At 36.4% G+C, this 27,993-nt stretch overlaps 2 protein-coding genes and 1 long non-coding RNA gene across 5 annotated transcripts; 1 reads left to right on the top strand and 2 right to left on the bottom strand.

Annotated features, from left to right (window-relative positions):
* Positions 1 to 121: 121 nt before the first annotated feature.
* fbxo25 (F-box protein 25) lies at positions 122 to 11,865 on the bottom strand. Of its 3 annotated transcripts, none has more exons than XM_008397773.2 (11): positions 11,745 to 11,865; positions 10,278 to 10,461; positions 6,400 to 6,503; positions 5,590 to 5,639; positions 5,380 to 5,472; positions 5,185 to 5,278; positions 4,153 to 4,337; positions 3,803 to 3,985; positions 3,344 to 3,487; positions 1,877 to 1,903; positions 122 to 975 (listed from the first exon to the last, which is right to left on the bottom strand). In XM_008397773.2, exons 2-11 carry the CDS (start codon positions 10,403 to 10,405, stop codon positions 886 to 888), a joined length of 1,098 nt encoding a protein of 365 aa, XP_008395995.2. In that variant the 5' UTR covers positions 10,406 to 10,461; positions 11,745 to 11,865; the 3' UTR covers positions 122 to 885. The 3 variants fall into 3 exon arrangements, with proteins under 3 accessions (XP_008395995.2, XP_081458280.1, XP_008395996.1); XM_081602154.1 differs by lacking the exon at positions 11,745 to 11,865 and adding an exon at positions 7,450 to 7,472 and having other exon boundaries at positions 10,278 to 10,379; XM_008397774.2 differs by lacking the exon at positions 1,877 to 1,903 and having other exon boundaries at positions 11,745 to 11,864.
* A 101-nt stretch (positions 11,866 to 11,966) lies between these two features.
* Positions 11,967 to 24,742, top strand: LOC108165740 (uncharacterized). The gene is made up of 3 exons (XR_014085511.1): positions 11,967 to 12,079; positions 18,323 to 18,379; positions 18,515 to 24,742. It is a non-coding gene; the product is annotated as an uncharacterized LOC108165740 (long non-coding RNA).
* On the bottom strand, positions 15,031 to 17,076 carry fam110c (family with sequence similarity 110 member C). Its single transcript, XM_017302056.2, has one exon. The coding sequence runs from the start codon at positions 16,460 to 16,462 to the stop codon at positions 15,452 to 15,454; it is 1,011 nt and encodes a 336-aa protein (XP_017157545.1). The 5' UTR covers positions 16,463 to 17,076; the 3' UTR covers positions 15,031 to 15,451.
* Positions 24,743 to 27,993: the final 3,251 nt, after the last annotated feature.

Below are 27,993 nucleotides of genomic sequence, written 5' to 3'. Positions count from 1 at the left end.
TTCCATCGCCAGTCCACGCCATGTATGCTTTTGTCAAAATCAATTAGATTAATCTGAACTATAAAACCTCAGTACATCTGCATCAAACCAAACCAAAAGGAAAAAAAAATAGGAAAACAAGCAGTTTTTAGAAATAACTTTAATTCATATCTAGTCGCCACACTGTAAAAATCACAACAGTACCTTCAACAGTATGGATTGGTAAAGGGAAGTTACAAAAGTTGGAAGAGAATTACAAAAGTCTTTTCCCTCTTAAAACAGTCATTTATATTTTTCGGTTTGCCACATCAGATGCCTAACAGCAGTAGAAAACATGCACACTCAACACAGCTTACATTGACAAAGGACAGACGGTTTGTAAACGGAGTCAAACATGACAAACGAGCTGTTATTGTATAAAAATACCACCAGAAACAAACAGATCGGGATGCAATTAAACCTCACTGAATAAATACCAGACATTAGTTTTTTTCTTTTAGCGCTCTGTAAATCTTTATACATCCAATCAATGAATATTAAGCTACCAACATCAGGCTGAAACATGTTTTGCACAAGAAATTCCATCATTATATTTTTTCTCCTTTTTATATATTTACATAATGTAATTCCCTCTATAGAGAGAAGCCTTTTTCTGTTTTCAAAACCAACATCTGTGCTGAAACATGAAATATATTTTTAAGGTTTTGAACTAACAAACAAAAAAAATACACACACACCTTTAGTCCTTTCTATGTTTGGAAATATTTGTGCGATAAAAATGTATTTTCATACAATTTAAGCCCTTTTTTATTTGGGTAAACATCAACGAGGTGTTTAAAAAAAAAAAAAAAAAAAAACACACACTGAAAGAGAGTAAAGGACGTGTCCGAGAACAACGTGGAAGGTTTAAAATTTGAAGAGGTCGATAAAGTGCTGCGGAGAAATGGGCATCAGGCAGCTGTCCGGATCATTGGAGGTGCACGGGTGGCCAAAGTCCTGAGGAACAGTCAACAAGCAGAATGTGAGAAGGACGGGTAACCAGGAAGGAGGGTAATAACAATGCACACATTCACTAAAAATAGGTTTACTCAACTGTGATATAAAATTAATTAGTTTTTACAGATGCATCAATAACATTTTTCATTATCATGAGGGTACGCTTCATGTTTTTTACTGCAACCTGTCCTAGAGTTTACTGAAAACTTCTAGAGTTTTCAGTAAAAAAACAATTTGTCAACAAATATTAAAAATCCTAAACTTCTTTCCTACATGCTTCACCACAAAACCACCTGAAAAAAGTGAAGAGGCCACTTGAACACATCTAAATCAGTTGGATCTGATGGGGAAATGATTCAAATAATGGCCAGCCTACATTTCTGAAGAAAATGAAACACTTTTAAAACAGCATTATATTCAGACATTTTCTTGTTTGTTTTCGCTCCAGAAAAAAAGAGGAAATTTTGTGCAAATATACAAGAGGTGTCAGTCTTTCCTGAAATAAAGTTTTTTCATTTATATCTTAAAATGTGATTTGATTTGAAGCTAATCGAATAGCATTCAGGAATAAATTAAATAAATACAGTGGTAGAGATAGAATTAGTTACCGTAAACCAAATTTGGACATTGGCATGCAGACACAAACATTTATCTTGGTGTTTATGTTAGATTAGGAGGCAGCTGACCGCCTTTTTAAACCGAGATCTAACAAAAACAAGTTGGCAAAGTGAAAAGATAAGAACACAGCGAAAAGAACGCCACTTCTGAAAAACAAGATGACATCAAGAGAAACCTGGAACCTCACGCAAAAAAAGCTCCACTCATGAGAACAGATAAATCATGATATGATCGACAGAGAACAGAACAGGCAGAACAAAAGGCATGATGGGACACGGAGTACCTTGAGGAACAAAGCCACATGCCGATCCTTAAGGAGTCAGGGAGGAAAGGTGCCAAGCAAGGGAAAGGATGCAGAGAAGGAAGAAGTTAAACCAAACAGGGAGCAGCCGACGAGGAAAGTAACTGCTCCAAAGAAGGAAACGGTCCGACTCAGTGCAATTGTTCCTTCTAAGTACTGTTCTGCATGTTTCTGCAAATTCAAGAAATATTTCCCCAAGTAATTTCACTCGAACTGCAGGAAAAACAAACCCATCAGTACAAGCAAGATATTTCAATACTTGAACTTGGGGGCAGGGAGGTCAAAAATAATAGTTTGGAAATGAGATATTTCTACATGTGAGCACAAAAGTTCACAAAATCCATCACTCTAATGACTAACAAGAATTAGGATTATTAGCAGAGCTCACGTTTGCCGATGTTTGTGATTCACTTCATCACACAAACATCAAAAACAACATTTTTAAGGAGGGTTAAAAGCAACACAGAATCTCTTTCTTCTACTTTTGAAAATAAAATATTTGAACTTTTGAACCCGAAGGTCAGCCTTTGGAGATTTCCAGGAAAAAAAACTGTTGTACAGATTTTCACCTCGGTTTTATCTTCAGCAAACATCAGACCAAGACCTTTGGTAAAAAGCTGAGAAAAAACACTTGATTCACAGACACTTAAAATCTGTATTTTAAACACCGCAGACTTGGTTTATTTTGAGCACCAATTCCATCTGAGCAGTATAAACAAAGTCAAAACAATCCTGTCCAATATACTGTCTAGCTTGAGTTATTCTGATACATTATGTTTCAAGTAGTGTTTAAAGTATTGTCAAAAAGTGTAAAACACAGAATAACCAACATGATTGCTTGAGTAAAATGTCTAGTTTTAAACCAGTCATGCCATTTGTTTAGTATCCGTTTTCATTTTGTCAACAAATATTAAAAATCCTAAAACAAAAGTCAAAAAAGAACATTTACTTAAAATTTAGCCTCTGAAATGATAATTTTTTAAAACTAATAAACAAAACATTTTGTTTTCAATTCATAAGGGACAAGCAATGAGGACTGATGATGCTTAAAACTAATTCTGATTGGTCAAATTAATCGATTATGTGTATTTTCAGTAAACTATTATTTTATTTGAAACCATTTCGCATTGGAACAGTGACAAACATTACATACATCTAAAATATTTTAAGATTTACAGATACATGTTTAAATAAGCAAAATGAACGATGAACCATTTTTTAAAGTTATTTTGAAATATGTCGCCATTTAATTTAACAAGAGCCAAAAAAAGCAACAAAATGTTTTTCAAAGTTTCTAAATATTTTTATATTGCGATAAAGCATGTTATGTAGTTTAAATTACTTGCCATCTGCAACATTCTGGCTTTAATTTATCACCAACTCAGCGTTTTTTTAAAAACCCAATCCCTGAGATAAGGCAGACACAGATGGGCTGCTTGTCTCGTTTACCTTCCAGAAGAGGATGCTACAGTGTTTGCAGAAGTGCAACGTGTCGCCGTACTGCTCCTTCATGGGGTAGTGCTTCTGCAGGGTGAAGTACATCAGCTTCCAGTCCACGTTGTCACTCCTGGTTAGACCCAAATTCCTACAAAACTGCGTATGAGCAGCAGAAGCCCATAAGCAGAACAGGAAGCATGGAGCAAACATTTAATGTCACAGGAGATCAATATGGAATTACAACTGGAGCAACTCATAATTAACACCAATCTTTCTGTGGTGCTTCTTTTTTCAGAGCAAGTGTATTTCCCAGCTAAAAGAGAAAGCTTAATTTTGCCAGCACTGCCCTCTAGTGGCTGACATGTAAATTGCATGCTTTATAAACCATCACAGCAACTTTTAACTAGTTTAAGCAAATAAATGTGAAATTCCAACTTCAACTTGGGAGACATAAACATGTAACTTCCTCACCGGTTTGTCCGAGAAGTGAAACTGACAGAGTTTCTTCCAGAGCGTCATGTTCTCACTGAGTATGTGCAACGTAGGCGTGGCCTGACCCAGGTTGATGATGTCACAGGCGTCGGATAACTTACAGAGGATTTGGTTCTGCATGTGCAGCGGCAGGTCGTTGAAAGACATCCCCGTGTACAATTGCTATGGAAACAATCGGCACGAAAACTGATTAAGACTTGAACTGAAAACTTTATTTACTTTGCACTATACAAACAATCAACACAGTTACAAATGGTTCTGTAAGGCTACAATGACTCAGCCAAAACTCAGCTATAACCGAATATAAAATGTTCCTTTTGAGTTTTTACCTTTGGGATCTGCATATTGTTGAGCTCCTGTTGCCATTTAACAATGGTCTCCAGGCGACACAACCAGATGTTAACGTTGCCCACGAGGACACACCTGCCAAAATGGATGGTCAGACTGTGGAGTGTGGAGCTCAGGTCCTGCAGAAGCTCCTTAACAAGGCGTGGATTATAGTTGTCCTCAAGGACTAAAGCCAAGGTTGAAAAACAAACAGACATCTATAAAGCTTACAAAAAAAAAAAATTAATTAAATGATTCATTCAAAAGGTTATTGACCTAACTATTGCCATACCCTTCACACATACATCATTATGTAAATTACAAACAGGACCAATAGCTTCAAAATCTCAAAGACAAGGGCAGTTTGTCTGCTAAAATTGCTGATAATTTTGATAGAAAAATAAAAAGGGAATAAAACATCCTCCGTATGTGCCAACATCAGGGATGTTACACAAGGTAGATTTCATCCTGTGTGTATTTTATGATATTTTTGCTAATAATTTTTCTAACTAAATAAAATGCTTAAATTGTGTCTAGAAATAATGATTTTTTTTAGGGTAGGGATGTAGGGAGATGATAACAAATAAGTGCATATTTAGCCCTCAGTTATGAAGTCCCAATGTTTATTTTTCATTTCTAATAGAAACTTTGAAGATTTAATGTGTTCCTATAGTAATAATTATCATTTATTTTAAAATACTTTTCTGCATGGTTCTGTTAATCAGTTGTTCTTAAAGTTTTTAGAAGAAAATTGTCATGGTCAGGGCCTGGAGTTCTTTATTTAAAATTTGATCACTTTATTGCATCTGTTGTGTTTGTGACTAACAAAAAACTGCGACCAAAACTAACATAAATTTAGTTGCACATTGCTCTCATCCACTAGGATTAATGAGAATGTTTATGTTAGCATGTCTCTGATGTAATCTGCTCTGAAGGCGGTGCAGATATAAAGCAAAAAGCAGATGTCTTTATGTTTTAAATAGCAAGTGTTTCTATACTCAAAACACTCGAGTATAAGTGTGTCATCCTCCTACCTTTTCGTACAATCTTCTCCAGTATATTGAAATAGTTCTTTTGGGCAGCTCCACTCAATGACGTTAACTGAGACCTGGCTATCAGCTGAAAAAGCTGCAGAAAACAGAAGGAGAGGTCCAATGGAGTAAGAAAATACACCAGTACAGGCCATGAAATAAAACACTGATTGACTATAGGTGATCGTCATTGCGCACCTTTGCAACATAGTTAAATCTTCGCAAATCTTGGATAGCACTGGAAAAGTCTAATCGGTTGAGAGCCTCCCCGAGTGTGCAGTAGCCATGTCGCTGTTGGCAAAGGACAAAGAAAACATAAAGCAAAGGTGAGAAAATTACATTCCGTTGTATACACAAGCAGCAGGGTCCAACACAAAAATGTAACAATTCAAAGTTTTCAGGACTCACTTCTTTCGTGCTTCCTTTCTGCACGTAGATCCATTTATCTCTAAAAACAACTACGACAGAAAACATAAATGTTAACAGTTTTCCAGTTTCCTGTTACACTGCACATCAAAACCTCTGAAGGGAAACTATGATAGTTTTATTTATTTATTTTTACTTAGATGAATTTCAGAATCCTTTAATTTACTCTCGTTATTAGTCATTTTCTTGTGATTATTTCAGCGTGCGAGATGCGGATTTTCACAATGATGTTCTGGAACAACAAATATTTATATTGGCACACAATATTTTTCATACCCTCGGTAAAGATATCTAAAAAACCTTCCACTGCAAAAACATAATCTCAGATAGGACAAATATAGAACCATTTCATTTGAGAATATTTATTTAATTTGAAAAAAAAATCCATAAAAGAACATCTTTTAAAACAAAAATAATTGGTGACTAAGTGTCAACCTGCTGGAAAAAGATGGGTTGTAAAAAAATATTACCAGCAGGGTTCCTACTGGTGATTTGGCAGAAATATTTCACCTCTCAAATATATGTTCTTACATTTAGTTACATTTATTTTTTTTAGTGTGAGATTACATTATTATAAGAAAATAATAGTTTATTTGATCCTCTTTACAGATCTTTTCTCAGGGTGCTGATAACTATGGAGGAACCTATAAAAGTGCAGGATGTTTGTCATTCCATGACCTGCAAGTCCTGCACTCAGCATTCAAAACTTACTTTTGTGCAGCTTTATGCACAAGACCTTTAATTTTCATTCCACAGACTCCCCACTAAGTCCGCGCAGTGTCTGAAACTCACACTGGGATTTGGTGTTGTTATTGTAGAACTCCTTCTTCCTCTTGGTGTTGGCGAGCTCACACACTTCTCCAACAAACAGATTCTCATTGTTGTCACTGCAGAGCCTGTTCACACAGAGGGAACAGTTTTTGTATTGAGTTAAAAAAAGAATACAGGTTTGACCAGGAGATCCACAACATTGTAATTACAAACCACTGGGAAGACTCTGATGTGCAGCAGTTTCCTCTGGCAATTTGCTTAAGGCTTCAGCTGAGTCTTCTGCTATATTAAAAGTTTATAGCCTCAGTTGAGGTTGAAGCCGAAAACACAACAGACAGGCGTGTCATTGAACTACTCTCGCAATATTGATTTACAGCACAGGATATATGCAAGCTATGAGAAGCCATAAAGATCAGAAAGGGAACTGATAATGAGTCATTCTGTCTGCACCATGGAGGAGACACTGCAGATGGCAGACATACACACACACACACACACACACGAGACTCTGAGAAACTGTGACTCAGTCCTTTCTCAGACAGCAGGCAAAACATGTCAACTAAAAAGCTATAAACATTAACAGATCTATTGTGCCAGAAATATCAAGCATCAAGCTGACTATTGTTATTTCTGGCACACATTTTAAAGCAGTTGCATTGTTTTTAAAAGAATCTGAACATTGTGGGAGCTGACCTTAATTTGTCATCGGCTGTGGTTTGAAAAGCACCAACAGGAAGCATCTTACATGTACTAGACAGATATAAATCTATTAGAAAAACAAAACACAAAATTTTTTGGGATATTTTGAGGATTTAAATATAAATTAGAGCTGCATATTTTCTTAAAAATATTAAACTACAATACAATTTATGTAAATTGCAATTCCCAGACTTTACTTTCCTCATAAATACATAGCGTCCACAGCACTTTAATGGGCTTTAGCATCTTAGCCTCTAAACAGATACACCTAATGAGAGCATTAAGGGAAGTTAGCGTCCACTCAGCTGGCCAAATGTTAGATGATCTAGATATGCAGAGCATGAAAACGACACTTCAACTATTATATCCTACCTTAACATAGCATCCAAGCAGACCTTTGGGACAGGGAAATATGTATTTTGTTATAAGGACTATTTTGCTCTAATTGCACTCAAAGTAACATTACTTCATTGATCCTAAACGGAAATTAAATGTTAAATGTAGAACTTCCCCTTATAATAATACTAATTTATTCTCAAGAAATCCACCGTCCTCGTGCTTTCAGGTTTTTAATCTTCTCGATTTAGAACTGCTCAGAATGAGGATCTCGGAACATTTTCCTTCTGAACACGTTCAGTTCACACCATCACTGTGTTAGGAGCTGGAACTCACCAAACAAAACTCATACTGCAGTCTTTGCTACTATATCAAAACTGTTGGTAGCACTGCTTTTCACTCTGATGGATTAGACATCCTGCAAACACAATAAAATTATTGTGCACATCTTTTTAACAACTGGTTGATGGTGAGACATTGCCATGACTTGTCATGATTTGGCCATTTGTCCAAGTTGTACCCTCACCTCTCCCTCAAAGACTGCTGGACATAAACACTAGCTACCCTTAATGTGGGAAGACAATGGATGGACTGATCTTTTCCATTTCATCCCAGACTTTCAGGCAGGTAAAAGAAGTCCTGTGCCACAATCTGGACTGATTTGTACTGATCTTACATAAATTTGAACCAAACATATCCATGTTGTTTTGAAAACCAACATCTTAAATTCAATTGAGTTCCTTCAGATTGCACAAATTTATAACAAATGTAATCTCAAGAAGCTTTAAAAAACACATCCAACCCGTATGCAGAAATAACTAATTCAATCTAATCATAAAGACAGAAACAAAGTCAATTACACACTTTATAATTAGACTCTATTTATAAAGTGTTGCAGTCTAGTTCAGCTTAAACTACCGGTTGGTGAAACTCTTCTAAGAAAACTGAACTGATCGGATTCAGTAAGTTTTGCAACACAAGAGCAGACATTCGTTTCTATTGATGGCTTCATTATAGTTGCATTTGCTGACTGCTTCTTTTAAACAGTGCTAAAGAAATGAAGGTTTAAATATCAAAGTTGTATCATTTAAAAAGTGACACATTTATTTTACTCATTCTTTCTGAACTCAACCACACAACAAACACTGTATTTGTGTTGCATGATGTCATTCGTTATCAGAGTGGACTGGGATTGGACAGCAGCCAGTCTGAAGAGTGATGTCATTGGTTATTGTCTGAAACCACATAGTGCAGGGCTGTGAGTCACTGTTAGCTGGCCGATCAATACAAAAGGAAAGAGTGCGACCGGAGTGAAATGTCACCAGCTGACGCTGGGATTCCTGGGAGACGTGTGTCGTTTCTGTTGCGGGTTCGTGAAACTGGCACTGTGATGTCAGCTATTGTAACAGACATTGTGTATAGCATTATATGATCCAGATATCCCATACTTGGTGCCTCACAAAAGCTGCTGACGTAAGCTGGTAGCAGATGTACAGCTACAGTTACTGTGAGGGAAAAAAAATGCTCTAACCAACCTTAATAAACTATTCTACAAAAGCACAAAAGGGCTGCACATTACATCAGGTATCAGGTGTCATAGCAAATTCAATATATTATATTTCAAGTAATGCTTGGACTGAAGTATGTGATGGACTATCATACTCAGCATGCAAGAATGTTTGGTCAACCCAACCCTGGTTGGCTTTAACTTCTTCAAGTTGTCTTCACTATTTCTGGATGCCCAAATCCTCTGATCTCCTATGATTAACTAATTGAGCAATTGTTAATTGCTCAATTAATTAACATTAATTAATTAATTAGTTACTGTTTATACAAACAGTAACTAAAATATAACTAAGTTCATCATTACATTCTTTGTGCCATTGTTGTTACTGTTTGTATAAATTAATTTCTCCTTGATCATGATAGTAGCAGATTTCTCAAACTTGGATGTGGGAGTTCACTTAGTTAGGGTTACAAAGCTAAGTGAACTTAGCTTTGTAAGTTCACTTAGCTTTTTTGTTGTTGTGCAAAAAACAACAATCATATTCTAAAAACCTTAATTTAGCATTCACTTTGGATCTCACTCTAGGTGGATAAAATTACTACTCATGTAAGATAATCCTCTGGTGTTACACTCTGTTTTTCTTTTTCTTTTCTTTTTTGTAAATATACAATTCTGAAACAGATCTCATTTGTTTATTTTTACAGTATAATCTTTAAGGATAACAAATAGATTAGACATAAACATAAGCAATAAAATGGAGCAAAATCAACGCACATCTGTAATGAAACCACATCTGATAGAAATCTAAACCTGGGTGGTCGTCTGAGGGTTGGAGACACTGACCATGTAATCAAAACATAACGTCATTGTATCTGTTCGATCTCCATTAATTTCCCGTCTGCTCTCCTCTTATTTTACTTTCGTGACGTAAAAATTAATCCTCTTACCTCTAGATTTTGTAGAAGTTGTAATTTAGAGAGAGCATTGGCAGTCAGTCAATGCTCTCTGTGAAGTATTTCTGTGAAGTAAAACTTCACATAACCAAAAATGAAAAAAATATTTCAAAGCATTGTTTTATAGGTTCATCTCTAGATGAAAAATAATTTCTGTTAGGATAGTAATGATGCCAGTTAAAATTTGAAGTGGCCTTCAGGGTATGATCAAATACTATGTTCGTAATTATGCAAACTAGAAAAAGATAAAAAAAAAAAAAAACGATTTAATTTAGTTAGAAAATTAAACAAATAAGTCAAATGTGGAGCATTAGCGGCTGTACAAAGGTGTATACATTAGCTAACATGTTAGTATAAATGCAAAAATAGGGCAGGTCACAAAGACAAACAATTTACAAGCTTACTCTTTTAGGTCTATATCTTTGTTGTTATCCTCCAGCTCGTGACCGAAGAAAACGATCCTCTTCCACCCATGGTCTGTCTTTGTCCAGCTCCATCCAGGCGACCTCCAGTCTTTGCCCAAGAAAGGCATATTAACTGGGGAAGGCCGGACTGTGAGCCGAGAAGAGTCGAAGCCACGGCGAACACCTAAAAGGGTTAATCAGTAACAAGGTTTATTTTTCTCTGCCTAATTGTTCTGAATATTCAATTAAAGATTGTGTTATTTGTATTTACAGAACATTTAAGACCTATTCGTATCTATTTATCTTCTTCACATTTCTTATAAACGTATGGTTAATTGTAATTTATTGGGATTTTATGTCAAAGACTAACACTTTCAGAAATGTACTGGTTTTCCATTGAGACTACACCATGTGAACAAATTCCTCCTGACAGCATAATACACCCACCACCATGCTGCACTGTGTGGACACTGTGTTGATGGTAGTATGCAGTGTTAGTTTTCTCCCAAATATGACCTTTTGCAAGAAGGCCAAAAAGTTCTTGCATCATAAAAATTTGCGTTCGCACTGTTGTATTCCTCCATCACTTTTATAACTGTCTTCTCCTTTTTTGATGCGGTCATTTACACATATATTTTTTCTCAAGAAAGACATGGAAAAAGGGGCATGTCACATTTTCACATTCTTTTTTTCAAAATATATGATTCAATATATATGAATCAGTCCAACAATTGTGTTGGTTTATCAAATAAAGTACCAGCAAAAGAAATTGAGGTTTGAAGTGAAAAAAAATCACGAAGTTGCTTCAATAATTTTAGAATGCAAAATGAAGATCTGGCATAGGAAAAAAGAACTTGCCACTTTATTGTCGTTTTTTTTATGTCAATATATTCAGTCACTAGTTTCATGGACAGAATTCAACTGTCTTTATTGGGCAAAGACCAATAAACGAAATAACCAATAAACTAATAAACTAAATAAAATAATATTTATTAATGAATATTGTTTGTTTATATTTAAAATACATGAGAATTTCCAGAATAAACTCTTTTATGCATGCACCAAGTCTAATATTTAGAATACCTGCATAAAGGGGAAGCAGCATCTCTTTACATCTATGCCCACTTTTAAGGCTGTAAGAACACTAAGTGACATAACAAGGGGCGCAATTGGATTGTAAAACCTTTAAATAATGAGCTTATTCTCTAGGGTTTTCAGGTTCAACACTGGGAATGTGATTAAGTAGAGGTAAATTTCAAAATCTCACATAAACATGTTTATGACGCATTTTTTTTCGGCGTTCTGCCTTTGCATAGTATCCTCCGCCGCTGCAACCCTTAACGTTAAAAAAACAAGAAGAAAGCCAGCTGTCACTCGATTTAACGTGCACATTCCGAGAGCAGATAAAGTAAAATATCTAAATAACGAAATTCTTCAGCTGTGGGTTTCTAAAAATACCGAACAAACCTTAATATCCGAGGAGTTCCTTTGTGGTCTTTTTCTCTCTCTCAGTGCTGTGCTGGAAATATTGACGGAAGTAAATACAGTGTGGAACCCGAGAATTCGTTCACGCCCCCTCTGCTTTCTTATTGGACAATATGTTCGAATTTACGCTGTTGCTACCCGAAGCAACGCATCTGATTGGCTAATCTGCGGTGTCAATCATTGCCTTTTTTTAATCCCGTGTTTTGCTGGGGTTTTTCTCCTACACGTGACTGAGGACTGCGCACATGTACTTCTGTTTTTATTTTGCAGATGGGGGGATGGGGACAGGACAATCGGACAACTAAGTGCGTGATGTGGTAAGGCAACATCTGTGCAATCTTTCATGTGCATTAGAACTCCAATATTTTCCATCTTATTTTGTACTTTTTATTTAACAGCAAGGGTTTAATTCTCCTAATGTAGTGAACGTCTACATTGTCATCTATGATAAAAGACCTTTATTTATGCATTAATATTTTTCCACATGTAATTAAAAGACAGTATGTCTGTCTTCAGAATCACAGATTGCATTAAAAAAAATCCCTTCCCTCTGACTTTATCATACTATCTCATGTTACAACACAGTCTTGAATGTGTTTTATTGGTAATTTATAATGATGAGGAAAAAACAATGAAAAAAAACCTTGGTGTTCTTGTATTTTTACTTTCTTTTACCCTAACATCCTAAAAAAACAAAACACAGCTATACCAACTGCCATCTGAAAGTACCTAACAAGTAAACTAGTCCACCTATGTAAAATTTCTCCTTTTACATAGTTTCACGAAGGGCTCAGAAATTAATTAGAGAACATCAGTAAATAAACAACATCTTGAAGACCAGGGAGTTCAACCACCAGGGCAAGGATAACATTGTAGAGAGCTTCAAAGAAGGTTCAGGCAACACATGACAAAACAGAGTTCAATCAATAATCTGAAAATGAAAACATAACAGGAACATAACAGGACAGCTCTAATCCTACCAAGACATGGCCCTCATCCTTAACTGACATAGAGCATAAATCAGAAAAGTAGCCAAGAGACCCATAAGTCTGTAGGACCTGCAACCCCACAGCCTTAACATAAAAAGCCCCAGCTGTTTATTTTCCACTCCAGAAAACAGCCGTCATGGAAGTGCGACAAGAAGAAAGACATAAAAAAAATCTCACTTAAACTTTTAAAAAGTAATATAGAAGAAAAAGCAGCTATGAGGAAAAGGTTTTCTCTCTCGGTCCAGAACAACGTTTTGGACCATTTTCTTATGTGTGAAAGAAAAGAATAATCGCACATCACCCCACATATTGAAACATGGGAGCAGCAGTATTATGGTAAGATGATGGTTTTTATTGTTAGGGTATTTTCAGACTCAATTGAAAAATTGCAGGCCAGTTCAGGAAGATTGTAATCCACTGTTTGTTTCATGGTTCTCACAAATCAGGAATGAGGTTAGAAGACACTCCCTATGGAAAATCTATTGCTCAGATAAGCAATTATATTAAGGTAGACCAGCCCTCCTTTTGAATCTAAACAATCTTTTGTAGTTGGTTGCCACATATGATAAAAATGATCAGGATCTCAATTATATTTCAAAGATATACAGTAGTGTTTTACTATGCCCACTGATTTTGCAATAAAGAACTGATTTTGCAATAAGTTCTTTAAAAGCACATGGAATCTTATTTGGCTTGCCAACATCACAATATGTACAAGAATCAAGCTGATCAGCTTGACAATTTGTAAACACAGTGGTAGACAAATGACTTCTTATAGATGCTGATGTCGCTTATGAAGCATTGAAGTCTACTCCCACATATGGCTACAATATTTTGCTGCAGGTGCTTGGAATACAAGTAAATTTTTACAAAGGAGATTTCTTTAAAGCATGGAAAAAAAGATGGGGAAAAACAATAAATAATGGTCATCCTCAAAAGAGGTTTGCATGAGATATTGCTTTATGCCCTATGTGATGTCATCAGATGCGAGTTGTAAATCTTTCTAAGACAGCAGATTTTCTCAGGAATAAATAACAATTTACAATACCATGTGTTACTATAGTAATAAATTAAACCTAAAGTTAGTTTTGTTAATTTTTATAAAACAGACAGATACTTGCTGCCACCAACAAGGTCGATTATTCTATTGTATCATTAATGGATTTTTTAAATCACATGTAGCACACTAGTTGGAAACTAAGTAATTAATTGCTTTGTTTGAATGTCACACATTCTGGATAAAAAGTTTAAGGAATGGTGGTTTAACTTTGATTTGAGTTATGTTAAAGTCAGGACGTTGTAAAAATCATAATGCCACTAAGGTATTAATGGATCAGTTTTTCAACCAACTTTAAGACCTGGCAGCTGACAAGTAGAGATGGCAGGAAGTGATTTGTTATGGCACACCTTCCAAGTTAGTGAAATATATTTTTACAATTGTGAAGTAGTTAGAACCTACTTTCATGTCCATAAAATATTAGTGTCATAACTTTCCAAATTAATAGAAAAAACTGTGGGTTAATGTTGCTTGAGCCCCTAGTCAATATGTTATGTTTTTTTTCATCTTCAATTACACTCTCTGAGGGTCAAACTAACTGGAGCAAATTTGGAAAGGATTCAGAAAATGGGGTGTGTGTTGAAGAGACAAAGCAGGCGAAAACTGGGAGGTAAGTAGAGATAGTTTCAACGGGTCACTGGACATAAGCCCATCAGATTACCAGCCACATTCTTCTCACCCAGATCTTAAAGGTCCAGCTGACAGCTTGTCTGGGGAAATGATCACTTCTTTCCTGTTTTTTTTTCACTCTCTTATTAATTGCTGCTACTTAAGTGACATGTAAGAAAGCAGCTTGTCTTACAGACTGACATTATTTGTATTTCTTTTGTCTGTGTGTGTGCAGGATTGACTGCATACCTTTCACCCGAGGAAGAATGAGGAGTGCACTCATCAGACTATGAACCTTAAAGGCACGCTACGTAAACTGTTATTTGAGTCCCCTTTCATGTTTGAGGTAATCTGAAAAATCCACAAATTATGAACATGATCCACAGATGTGTCCAACAAAAATCACAAATCCAAAAAGCCTTTCATCTTTATGTAATTACTCATACCAATTCACAATACCATTAGTTTTTTAAAACATTGGTGGAAAAAAATTGAACTAGTTTTGAGGATAAATGACATAGTAATACTTCAAATTTAATACTAAAATATATGATTGTTAGAATGAAATTCCATTTGAGGGTATGCACTACAGTTTGTCAAAACTTCACACATATTTTAAATGCATAATGTGGTTTATTAGAAGATTATGACAAGGTACACGGTAATTACTCTAAACCACAGCTGAGCTTAGTGGACTTTTAGCCCTATACTCTCTACCACAATTCTTCCAAGTGGTATGATAAAGGCATTTTCACAACTGTTCAATATAGCTATAATTTGCAAAATTGTCAGTTGAGTTAATCTCAAGACAGAAAAAAAGTTTGTACAACAACATCTCCAACTTCTTATACGTTTTCACATACGTCAGTCACATTGTGCTCAAGATACAATTTTGGACAACGTGGCAGCAACACATGTTGCCACAATCTTGAATCCATCAGTTGGTGATATTTACTGTCCGGAATGCAAGAACTGGAAGTCAGTCACAATCATATTAGGTTCCACCAAAAAAATCTGTAACTTTTATGTAACATTCAGTCAAGGTCCCGTAACGTCTTTCCAGCATCCGAAGCATTTTTGCAGCTGTACAGCCACTTGATGATACGCGCATTGCGCTCAATTACCGACGTGCCTTGCTGTATTTTTTTGTGCAGCTCGTCCTGAAGAAGCCCATCGCTGTCACCGCTATCTCTTGAGAAACCATCGTCGGATGTGGAGATGCTGACGCTCCTAATGTTTATCACAATCTCTTCAGAGCGTGCCGAGAAGTTCTCCCTCCCCAAGGTCTCAATCATCTCACCGTCCAGGCCGCAGTACTTGAAAAATGCATCAAAGTCTGCAAAGTTTTTAGAGTATCTGGAGCTGATATCCGAGTGGGAACGGCTCACTCCCTTGCCAGTCGTCCTCTCAATGTCAGGAACTGCAAGAAGACCACCAGCTGTTGGCTTTTCGCTGTTTTCCTCTGTTGCTCCATTAGACTTGTTGTCCAACTGAGAAATAACTACACCGATGCTACATTCCTTTGCTTTTCCTTCAGGTGTGCTGATTTTTTCCTCGCTGCCTTCATGATCACATTCCCTGTCAGCAGCCAGAACATGTTTATCCCCAGAATTGAGTGGCGGCTTTCTAGTTATGGGGTGCCTTCGGTTCTTGAGTGCTGATCCTCGAAGTAAGTCACATTTCTGCCTGTAAAGCAGAATAGAGTCTGGTCTTTTTTTGACAGTGGGCCGATGTTGTTGTCCCGGTAAACAGAGTTGTGGAACATCTTTATTCACTGGTGAGGTACTCCCAGAGACAAGATTTCCATTGCGGTTTATGCTTTGGCTTGAAGACCCGGTGCTACTCAAAGATGCTGAACCAAGACTGATCACTGGCTCCTGGGTAGAGTTGACCACTTGCTGACTTTTGACGTACTTTGGTTTACTCGCAGCAAGCCTTTCCACGGCACTCATACGTCCCTTTGTCTCACCTTCCCGTTCCATTTGCTTCCGAAGGTATTCCAGACCCTTTCCAAGAATTTTTGTGGTGTCACTGCTTGTCTCCATTGTATACTCACAAGTTTTCCAAGCTGTTATTTCCAAAGAGTCAAATATCCCTGAGTATACCGTACAGAGTCACAGCGACAGGATTCCATTCAAGTCCGCTCTTTGCCTGAGCATGAATCCGAACAGGAGACTTCACCTTGTCTGCTCAGACACACATCCCTTCACCCCACCCATCCTGCGCAGGAGTAGTTTTAGCCAAACACAAGCCTGTTCAAAGTACACCTGATACTTAGAACAATGAAAGCTGAAACCGCTGCAGACGTTTTTCCCCACCTTCTCTTGAAATGGAAATGCGGGTCTTTTAACTTGTTGCTCAACATAAAACATAAACCTTCATAAACACCCAGAAAACCAGTTTTCACCTGATCCAAGCTTCTTTTTTCAATTCTTATTGGGGTGTTTACCTGGAAAACTGACTAATCAAAAAAATATATATATTACGCTCATCATTGCTGGTAAATGTTGTGCAAAAAGATTTTACTCTTGACTTGGGGATGTGATGAGTAATGCAAGAAATAAAGGAAGGTAGTGACTGGTGACTGGAGCCTTATTAACACATCATTGTGCAATACCAGGAAGAGCATTTTCTTGTGGTATTTGTGACCCACAGTGCTGTAAAAGAGTATTCGCTCCTTTACATTTTTCAAAAGTTATTTTTTTTTGTTACTCTTTAAGGTTTAAAATCATCAAAGTGATTCATTCACCCTGGGGACTAAGCTTTCAGTAATTAACAGATTTGACTGATTTGATCTTAATAATTAATAATGAAGGAATTCAGAGGTAAATAGCCTGATGTATTAATGATTGAGCATTTGAGGATTAGAGAGCAGAATTTGGAGTACCATGTTGCTTTACTGCAACATGTAGAAGTTACCAATTTAAAGGAAGATGTGCTGCATTGGAGCAGAACCGGTCTGGAAGCATATGAATGTGGTAAAATGTGCCTAAAACCTCATAGGCCTATGGAGGCCTGGGGCTCCGATCTCCCCCATGTCTGCTTTGTGTACCAGGGACGGGTTTATGGCTCCTCACACCTTCTATCGAACATTCTTATGGAGAAACCTTATAGACACAAGCATCCTCTCTTTCTCTCATATGTACAGATGCTCCCACAGGTGATTTAGCTATTTTCTGATTGGCTGCGATTATCACTATACATTTTGTAGTACTAGTACTCTAGCTGTTCTTTCTTCTAATCTTATCTGCTTGTTTTTCTTTAAGCTTTTGTCCCCTTTCTCTTCAATCTGTATGTCCTTTACATTTGAAATAAACCCAATGCAATTTCTAACAATGCAAGTGGAGAGAAAACCATAGAGCTCCGGCTGTGAAAGTAAGTCTGTTGAGATTCATCTTGGCATTCAGACAACAATTCTGAGAGCCACACTGCGGGACAGGACACGTTAAAAAAAAAACTTGTTCCTTACAGATGTTCTCTGCCCAATTTGGCCTGTTTGTGCTATTGTTCAAGGCAGAAGCAATCACATTTCCAATCTACTGATGTTTGTTGTTGGAAAACCTTGCTGCTGGTTCTGCTTCTCTAAAATAGTGGGTTAAGGGAATTTAATTCAAATGCACACCATGCTTTCCCAGGTTTAATTGGGATACAAAGAGTAAACGTCACATCCATATCTATCAACTTCAGAATTCTGCACAATTGGCATAAAATCCTAACAAAACACATTCAATTATGTGGTTGTAACATTAGAGACATGGAAACCCATTAGAAAGGTAGATGGGTATAATATGATTATTAAATGCTGTTGAAAATAAACAACACTTTGTAGAGACAGTGCTAACAGTTAGCACAAAGTTAAAAATAAAAAACTATTAGCAAAACAACATTTTTTTATTGTTTATTAGGCATACAGTGTTGACTACATGTGTACTTTTGAAGATGAGGCAATTCTCCTGTTGAAGGTAATCGTTCTGCTTTTTCTTCCACTCCCCCTTTCCCTGCATTTCCTGCCAGATGAATCATCTGATCTGTCATAACTCCCAGCAACCTATATCAATGTTCCTAATCAGTCTTAATGGCTTTTTACCTTTCCCCAGCACAGGCCAAGTAAAAATTAGGAACTGCGTGAGAGGAGGGAAACAAATGCTTCCGAGATTACACCGTATCTAAGGCAATAAAATGTACATGTATCTAGTTTGATTTGTATAGGAAAGCAGTTTCTGTTCTGCCACTTGTCTTGGTGGAGTTAAACCTGTTGACAGCCTCAGGTTTACCTCTGAGCATATAAGCCAGGTATTTGTTGACAGCCTCTGCTTTCCCTCTGTTTCTATTCTGCCCGTTTTCTGACCTCGTCCAAATCCTGTTTTGGCTTGCCCCCTCTGCTTTGCATGCTCTTTGAAACATTCTAAGAAAATCTAACTTGATTTGAGTAAACTGAAACTGAGATTTTCTGCTTTAATTTTGTTTTGCTTTACAGTCACGACTGCATTTGACTAGCTACTCTGAACCCGTCTTTTCTTTTGAGACATTTTGAAATTTGTCACAACAAAACTAGATATGCCCAGGGAAACACGAGTAACTGGGAACGCACGGGTCCAGCTTCTTTAATTGTGCTTAAAACAACAGAGAAAAGCTAGTGCAACAAACACTTTGGCACAGTTCTGCTCCTCAAAAAGCCATTGTAAATGACTGATTTGACGGAAATTATCAAATGAATAGTGGCACCTACAGGCAGCAGTAAAGCTCCTCACATTCATATTTTTGTATAGTAAAAGTATTGATACAATTAACATTTGCATTATGCCTTGCCAGATATCAGTAGTGACAACCCAACACTATTTACAATATGTACATAACTTTCAAACTTAAACAGTACATTTCAAAAATAAATCTCAAGTCAAAGTTTCAATATTAATATCCAGGCGTCTATTTGCTTCACTTAGAAAACAGGCATTAAAGTAGAAATCTAAACATAACCTGTGTTGTGCACACCAGCTTTACTTGTTGAGAAGACAGAGGGCAGCACTGGAATGGATAGTCTGAAGGTCAGGGTGAAGCTTATCCAACTGGATGTAACTTCCATGTGCTTTTTTTCTAGCCACAAACACGCCTTAGCACCATATCTCACCACATTCATTTGTACAGAAGGAATACTTTGCATCCTCCTGCATGTTTAATTAACTAAAAGAAAACAAAGACCACTTTTGTACATAATTTTCATACCACATCTGCTTTTTAGTGTTGATTACATTTATTCAGCCACATGATTTCTTTTCATTGGATTCCCTCCAATATCCCTCTCTTGGGAATTCATCAGGGTTCACTCGTACTTTCAGTCTTCTTGACCTCCAATTTGAATTAATAATGATAGCCCTCAGATAGATTCCATGATTTCCAGATCAAAAGGCATGCAGAATGTGTCACGATGATTAATGGTTGTTTACAGGGATGATAAGAGTCTAATTTTTAGGACAGGACTGCAAATCTAAAGCAGACATTCATGCTGTTACAGAAATACAAATGTTTGAAATGTTTCAAAAATGTTTCTTGTTTTGTTAAAAAACACAATGAATGCTTTTGGAACGATGATGCATATGTTTAATGCCTTGGTTTAGGCAAAAGTACAAATGAAACAAGTTGGTGTATTCACCATAATATTTTTTATGTTGAATAAAATACATATATATGTATAATAAAATAAAAATGTGTTGTATGCTTAGATGTTTTTTCCTGCATATTGAAATAATGATGGCAGTGACACCAAGCAGTATGATGATGCTGAGTCTTTTAACAAAACATGTAGGACTTTTCCCAAAGTATTTAAATCCTTCTAACTTTTTCACAAGTTAGCATACTACAATCATAAACTTTAAGTTATGATTGTAACTTAAAGTTTATGAGTATAAACTTTAAGTTACCTTCATAGTAGACATGTTTTTTAAACATGTCTATTAATCATTAAATTACAGGTCAGATAATTGTTTAAAAAAAAATTAAAATTTTTTTTAAAGAATTTTCTGACCTATGTTAAAGTAAGAACTGTGTTCGGTCATAAATTCTCATATTTGCAAAAATAATAATGAAAAAGAAAAAAAAACGAAGCATTTCTGGAGTCTGGCTGCAAACTATGTCATAAACGTATCACAGCCAGATTTATTGAACTTCAAAAGATTTGGGAACATTTTAATAGCATTTAATAGGAATTTATGTGATAGACCAAGGAAAATGATATGTGATTTTCATGTTTTTTTTATTAATATCTAAAATTGCAGTGTGTGTATGTATTCAACCCTTTTAATCTGTTTCCTTTAACTAAATTCCAGAGCAGCCCATCTATCATCCAAAAATAGCAGAAGTATGGCACTACAAGAAGTAATGGCTGTATACTAGACAGACCATCAAGGAGAAAGGTGTGGGCTTTGACTTTGTCCTGAACTTTTCATTTCTTAAATTTCAACCAGCCCTTGTTTACTTGTGTGTGTTGAGTTGTTGTCGTGTTGCAGTTTCCAATTCTGCTTCAGCTTAAATTTTTCACAGATGGACTCACGTTCTCCTTAAGATGCCTTTGATACATGATACAATTTTTAGTGAGTTCTATGATGGTGAACTGCCTATCTGGAAGAAATCATTCCCAAACCATAACACTCCCACCTCCATGCTTTACAGTTGGTATGAGTTTCCCATCCTGGAGTGCTATATTTAGATAATGACGTCTTTTCCATTCTGCTGTCCAGTGAATTCAATTTAAGCTCATTTATGAAAATAGCATAATCCCAGAAGGTTTGACTTTTGTCTACTTTCAATATGGTCCTAATGTTTTTCTATAACATTAACAGCAACTCACAAACAAACAGCAAAACAAAACAAACAAACAAACAAACAAAAAAGTCCAGCCCCACCCTGCTGTGGACCCAGTGTAAATAAGCATTCATATTTATTTTGTTTTATTCAGATATCATTGAACTAAGTATTTTAAGGGGTTTCCCTCACATTTTTTAACAAAGGCCAAAAACACAATAAAAATGTGAAATATTTCTTTGAACAATTTGTTGAAAGTTTAGTCAGAGTTAATATTTGTCAAAATGTGTGACAAAAACAGATGCAAAACATCACTGAGACAGCCTTTGCCCTCATGGGTGCAATTATCACACGATCCTGGAATGGGCTCTGTCTCATGTTTTGAACTAAATATCAGAGTTGAAACTCGGTGCAAAAGCATGTTTACATGTCTGAGACAACTGTAAAATCTGTTTCTTGTTAGAAAAGCCCTGTGTGTGATAGAACAAAGGAAAGTAAACATGAACACACTGACATCATTTAGCCGTTCATCCCCTGAGTCATTTTTGCTTCGTTTTAATTCAAACCTTACACTATCTGGAAAAACATATTTTATTCTTTAATGTGACAACATCATCCAGTAATTGTTTTCTCATTGAGTCATTGACAACAATTAACTGCCGTCCCTGAGACGTGAATGAAATGGTCTGACTCAATTAAAAACCGTTTGCTAATTATTAGATGCAATTGCTGTGTCCATCGTTTTGCCTGGAATTATTGTTTTAAGTATGTAAAATAAGGAATAATTAGTAATTATGTATTCATATTTAATTACCAGAAATATCAGCTCAACTTCCAGTCAGTGAGTGATAGTCTATTTATCACTGAATCGTCTTACTGTATTCTTGCAGGGGGGGTTTTATGCATGGAACAGACAATACAAAGACTGAAACTGAGAGTTGTTTATATTATACTAGTAATGTGGACAAAAAAAAAACAAAAAAACTGAATGATGTTTTTTTATAAACAAGAGATCAAATGAATAGAAGACTTTTCATACATACTGTATGTAGACAGGAGTCATACATGTTAAGCAGTATACAGCCAAGAAGTATTGGCTGTATACTGTTTGACCCTTGCAATTGTGATTTGAAGCTTTTCAAAGTTTGTAGGAGTCATGGCCCACTGCAAGTTCTCAAAATATCTGAATTTACAGCAAATTAAACATATTTGGAGATAAAGGAACAAATAGTAATGACATTTTTTGAAACTGAGATGTAGTCCATATTGAAAACTTCAGTCATGCGATGATTTACTTTGTGTGGACCTTGTGTGTTACTTTTAATTACGAGAAGAAAAATATTTAACAGCTCAGAACTATCTAACCATCCATTTTCTATGCAATATGCAGGCTCACGGAGAGAGAATGGTGACTGAAGTAGCCAGTGGGTGAGTGGCGTGGCCCACATAAGGTGGATGTAACTTAATTATAAGAGTAACTTAATTACTCAGAGAAAGCTCATGTGTGCAGAAAGAGAAAATATTCCAACTACAGCAGGGATTGGAACCTGAAACCTTGTTGCTACCTGGCCACAATGCTGAAAACGGCAAATTTAGATACACATCTGTACACAACACACACGCAAAAAAAGATTAAAAGCAAAATGAAGCTTCTTCTACATAGTTTTGCAAAATGAAAAAAGCAAACAGATTGATCACAAGGCAAACACAAAACATAAGATCACAGATGTCTGTTTCCCTGTTAAATACAGGACACCCACTGGTGAACATGCTGACAAGTGTTTAGCTTGTATTGCCAATGTTTTCCTCCTGGTGATTTGTGTCTGCATAAATATGCACCACGTAAACAAGAGCAAAATCTTCCAGTGTTAAGTCTCTAACAGATGAGCCTATGAATCCTTTTAATGCGCCTTTGGGGTTCTGCTTTCACGTCATTGTTCATTTTTGCCTTTCACTTGTCATTTCACAAAGAATAGAGGAAACAGCAGACTTGGCGTGATCCAAGTCTGGAATGAACACAGATGTGGTTCTCAAACTTTAATACATTTACATATGTGAGTGAAAACAGCAGTTACGGTTCAAAATAAACAGCAGCATGTATTCTTTGTATTAGGCCATTTGTAAATGTGGATGACTCCATTGAGGGAAGTATTTGTGGACAAAGACATGAAGGTTTAAAAAAGTGACACATGGTGTAAAAGATGTCGAACCATGGCTATGCAGCTACTTTCCCTGAATGTAGAGGTTACCTCATGGAACTTACTTTATTTTCCTGGAAAGAATCCCATTGAAAGTCAAATCACATCATTCCTGACAACAGGCAGAAAATTAGCAAAAACCTGTCGAGTCTGTTGAACTTAGCATGCAAACTGCGTATAATTTAAAGACTCCAAAGAATAGCTGTAAGTGCACTAATAAGAAACACTATTGAAATGATATGCTGAAGGGGGAGTGTTGGAAAGAGCAGGAGCTTCTTAAAGAGACAGGAGCCCAATTTCAAGGCATTAAATTGGGCAATCAAATTTCCTTCAGGTCATATTTGATATATACAGCATATTATGACAACTGAGGGATGTGCCTGGAAAACACATCTTACCTCTTCAAGATGTGGGAAAATATATTCTTTACTTTGCAGCGTTACGTTATGAAAGACCTGATTTAATGCAGAATTTTAAAAAGAACAAAAACCCTTATATCTGCTGTCAAAAAGATAAAAAATAAAAAGAATAATTATTGTGTTTGTTCATCAAAACCTGACAAATTATTCCATCAAACTTGATGCTAATGGCTAATATTCATAACCTTGATTTTTCAGTTTAACCTACTGTTAATAGCTGCGGCTAGAAGCTTGGACATTAAAATTAATGAGGTGATTTTCAGTGAATCTGTTTTTCTTCTGCAACAGAGGAAAGGCTCTTTTCCTGGTCGGTAAAGAATGAAAAATGACTGAAGTCTTTTGCCATGCAGCTGCCTGATACTTCATAATATTCCTTCTATTATTCATTGGAATAACAGAAAGCTGCCAGCATATGGAAGGAATCTGTTGTGGTGTCAGGGGCAAAGGTTACATCACCTATAGCAATGCATAATAATTTCCCTGTGGCTCTGACATATCTGGTTATTGAACCAGATATGTCATATTATCAAATCTGATATTTTACACATACTGAATGACATGTTGGATCTATTACATTTTGCCCAAAGGATAAAGAGCAAAGCAAAGGACTTCAAAGCAACCTTGTTAAATCTTGTACTTTGGCAACTGCAGACAACTAAAGAGATTATATGCTGTCTTTCTTTTATTTGCATTTAATTAAACTCAAATGTCACCTTGGAAGTTTACCTCACGTATGGGTATCAGCTGAATTAGGTAATTTTGTTACTCCAGAAAATTTGGCTTTTGTCTTGGGCTTGAGAAAGTTGCTACTGCTCATTTTCACTGTGATCAGAGAAAAAAAATCCAGGCTGTTTGTTTTGCATCTGCAATCATTTCCCTCCCCCTGCCAAGCAATATTTTCATAGGGCCAATGCATTCTTTAGACAAAAATTGTATCATTTAGTCAAGCAAGATTTCTTAAGATTAAAAAATATCTTAATGCATCTTGTTCATAGAATAGAAATACACTGAACATGTGAGGTTTTAAGTGTCAATCATGCAGTTGTTCACTAATAATTTTTATCTATTTTCAGGAGCTTTCATCAAGAAATTAATGTCTGTTCCAGATGCCATGTCTCCTTTTAATTGTTTTTAGCATTATGACATGTGTCCTTCGACTGTGTTCTCTGGGGTATCGGGACAAATGCTGTAAGGAAACACATAGATTAAACAGCAGGTAAGGGCTCATGACTATCTTTAATTTCAGCGCCTCTTACAACTGCTTTCAATACATTGCATTTTCATTTACATAGCATGTTTGCCTTGCTTTGAACTTTTAAATGGTTACTAGCCCTCTATGGCATGACTTTGTATTTTGTCGGGGAAAAAATATTTTCCTGCATTCTTTGGGAGCTTGTTGGCCCTTAATTACATATCAATCATAAAATTGGACCCTGACACCTCCCGGAACCGGATTTGGATTTGTTGCCTCAGGGCAACATTGTGCTACAAGGGGTCTAGAACGCCAAGTTTTCTACAGTGATTATGAGAAATATAATACAAATCAAACAAAAACTATATTCATAAAAAAACTTTTTGACAAAAATAAATCAGACATGGTTCCAACTCAAATATAAAATGACCAACTAACATACATTTAAGCAAATTTCTAAAACATACATTTGTGTGTTTGTACGTGTGTATATTTGGTGGAGTTAGAATCACTAAGGATGTTGAAATCAGTCTTTTACATCAGGAAGGAATTTCTTGCTGATGGGAAAAAGAGTGCATATCACATTTTTGGCACTTGATTATTGGCGTACCTGGGAATCACCATCTGTTTATTTGATTATCTATGGGTTGTAGCAACCAGATTCACATCAGTCACTATAGTTAGGGGTGCAGGTTCTTCTTTAAAGAGTTTGTAGTTCTGATTCTTTGTTAGAATTTGAACCAAGCAAAGAATAACATTTCCACCAGCTCCCATATCTGGTAGATTTGGTGGCTGCACGGCCACCAAATCTACCAGATATAAGGTTGTAAGGAACACCATCTGCACCAGCCATACAAAGTGCCCTGCAGACTCGTGTTTTTGGGTTTGGCAGGTATTGCTTCAGTCTTTGCCTGCCTTGGAATGGGGCCATTTGTTTATTGATGACCAGTTTATCACTCTTTGGGACTGAAGTCAGTTTTGATGATAAACAAACAATGAAATAATGGTTGGACAGTAGATCCTCATGTTTTCATCAAGAATGACCCCAACTTATGAACCATGCACATTTTGTCCATGAAATGACCTGGCATCAATCTCCTGTTGCTGTTAGTCAATAATAAAGTAAAAAAATTGGCTGCGATAATTATTTTGTAATCAATTGCATATCATCGTATTAGAATAATATTGTCTGAGCAAAAGGGCCCTAACTGTGCAATGTTGCCCTGAGGCAACAAACAAAAAAAACACAGTTTTAGCATATAAAATATTTAAAAAATTGTCTCGAAATGATCTATCATGCTTCTTTACATACTCACAGATATGAAAATATTTTTAGTTGGAGTGACCAAAATTGAAACAAAGAAAAGTGATGTATAACTTACAAGTAGGAGGCAAGGGGTAGCATGAACCTCTGCTTCATAAAAAAGAACTGCTCTTCTTCTAAGTAAAAGGTCACATGAACCTCAATACCTCTTTTATTTGGACAAAAATATGTCTGGAGGTATTTTAAATCATCAACCCCCAAAAATAAAATAAAGGAGCAACGTGAGGTTGCATAGACAGACAATAACCGTGAATAAAAAAACAAAAATTGTTTGGATAGGCAACATTTTAAAAAATGAGCAGTGGAAATATAAGAAAGGCTCGGTGACGTTTTTGTATCATGAAGAAAGTAAAACCTTCCTGCTATTATAAGCAATCATTTAGTCTTGCAAGTGATTTAAATTAGTTTTAATCTGGAATTGTAAAACAGGATTTCCAAGGTGAATGTGATTCAGTATGTTTGGAGCTAATGTCGGTGTTCTTACAAATAATTTTCTTTAGTTACTCGTTTTTAGAACATCAGTTCTTAAATATCTTTGTGCTCCTAGGCCTTCAGGGAGGATTTTAAAATTTTTTATAACCTATCATTTTTTAAAAACCTCATACCATCACAATGCATCTTGAATTTATTGCAAGCTAGAAATGCAGAATTGGCCAGAATTACAGATCATTCTAAAAAAATTTGCATATTGTGATAAAGTTCATTATTTTCCATAATGTAATGATAAAAATTAAACTGTCATATTTTAGATTCATTGCACACCAACTGAAATATTTCAGGTCTTTTATTGTTTCAATACTGATGATTTTGGCATACAGCTCATGAAAACCCAAAATCCCTGTCTCAAAAAATTAGCATATCATGAAAAGGTTCTCTGAACGAGCAATGAACCTCATCATCTGAATCAACGAAGTAACTCTAAACACCTGCAAAAGATTCCTGAGACTTTTAAAAACTCCCAGCCTGGTTCATTACTCAAAACCACAATCATGGGTCAGACTGCTGACTTGACTGCTGTCCAGAAGGTCATCATTGATGCCCTCAAGCAAGAGGGTAAGACACAGAAAGAAATTTCTGAACGAATAGGCTGTTCCCAGAGTGTTGTATCAAGGCACCTCAGTGGGAAGGGAAAAAGTGTGACAGAAAACGCTGCACAACGAGAAGAGGTGACCGGACCCTGAGGAAGACTGTGGAGAAGGGCCAATTCCAGACCTTGGGGGACCTGAGGAAGCAGTGGACTGAGTCTGGAGTAGAAACATCCAGAGCCACCGTGCTCAGGCATGTGCAGGAAATGGGCTACAGGTGCTGCATTCCCCAGGTCAAACCACTTTTGAACCAGAAATGGCGGCAGAAGCTCCTGACCTGGGCTACAGAGAAGCAGCACTGGACTGTTGCTCAGTGGTCCAAAGTACTTTTTTCGGATGAAAGCAAATTTTGCATGTCATTCGGAAATCAAGGTGCCAGAGTCTGGAGGAAGACTGAGGAGAAGGAAATGCCATAAGTCCAGTGTCAAGTACCCAGGCAATGATGGTCTGGGGAGCCACGTCAGCTGCTGGTGTTGGTCCACTGTGTTTTATCAAGGGCAGGGTCAATGCAGCAGCTATCAGGAGATTTTGGAGCACTTCATGCTCCATCTGCTGAAAAG

The sequence above is a fragment of the Poecilia reticulata genome, chromosome 21 (assembly GCF_904066995.2).
Source record: "Poecilia reticulata chromosome 21, P_reticulata-male-v2, whole genome shotgun sequence".
Taxonomy (NCBI): domain Eukaryota; kingdom Metazoa; phylum Chordata; class Actinopteri; order Cyprinodontiformes; family Poeciliidae; genus Poecilia; species Poecilia reticulata.
The sequence above is the reverse complement of the archived record's forward strand: the minus strand, read 5'-3'. Positions and strand labels throughout refer to the sequence as shown.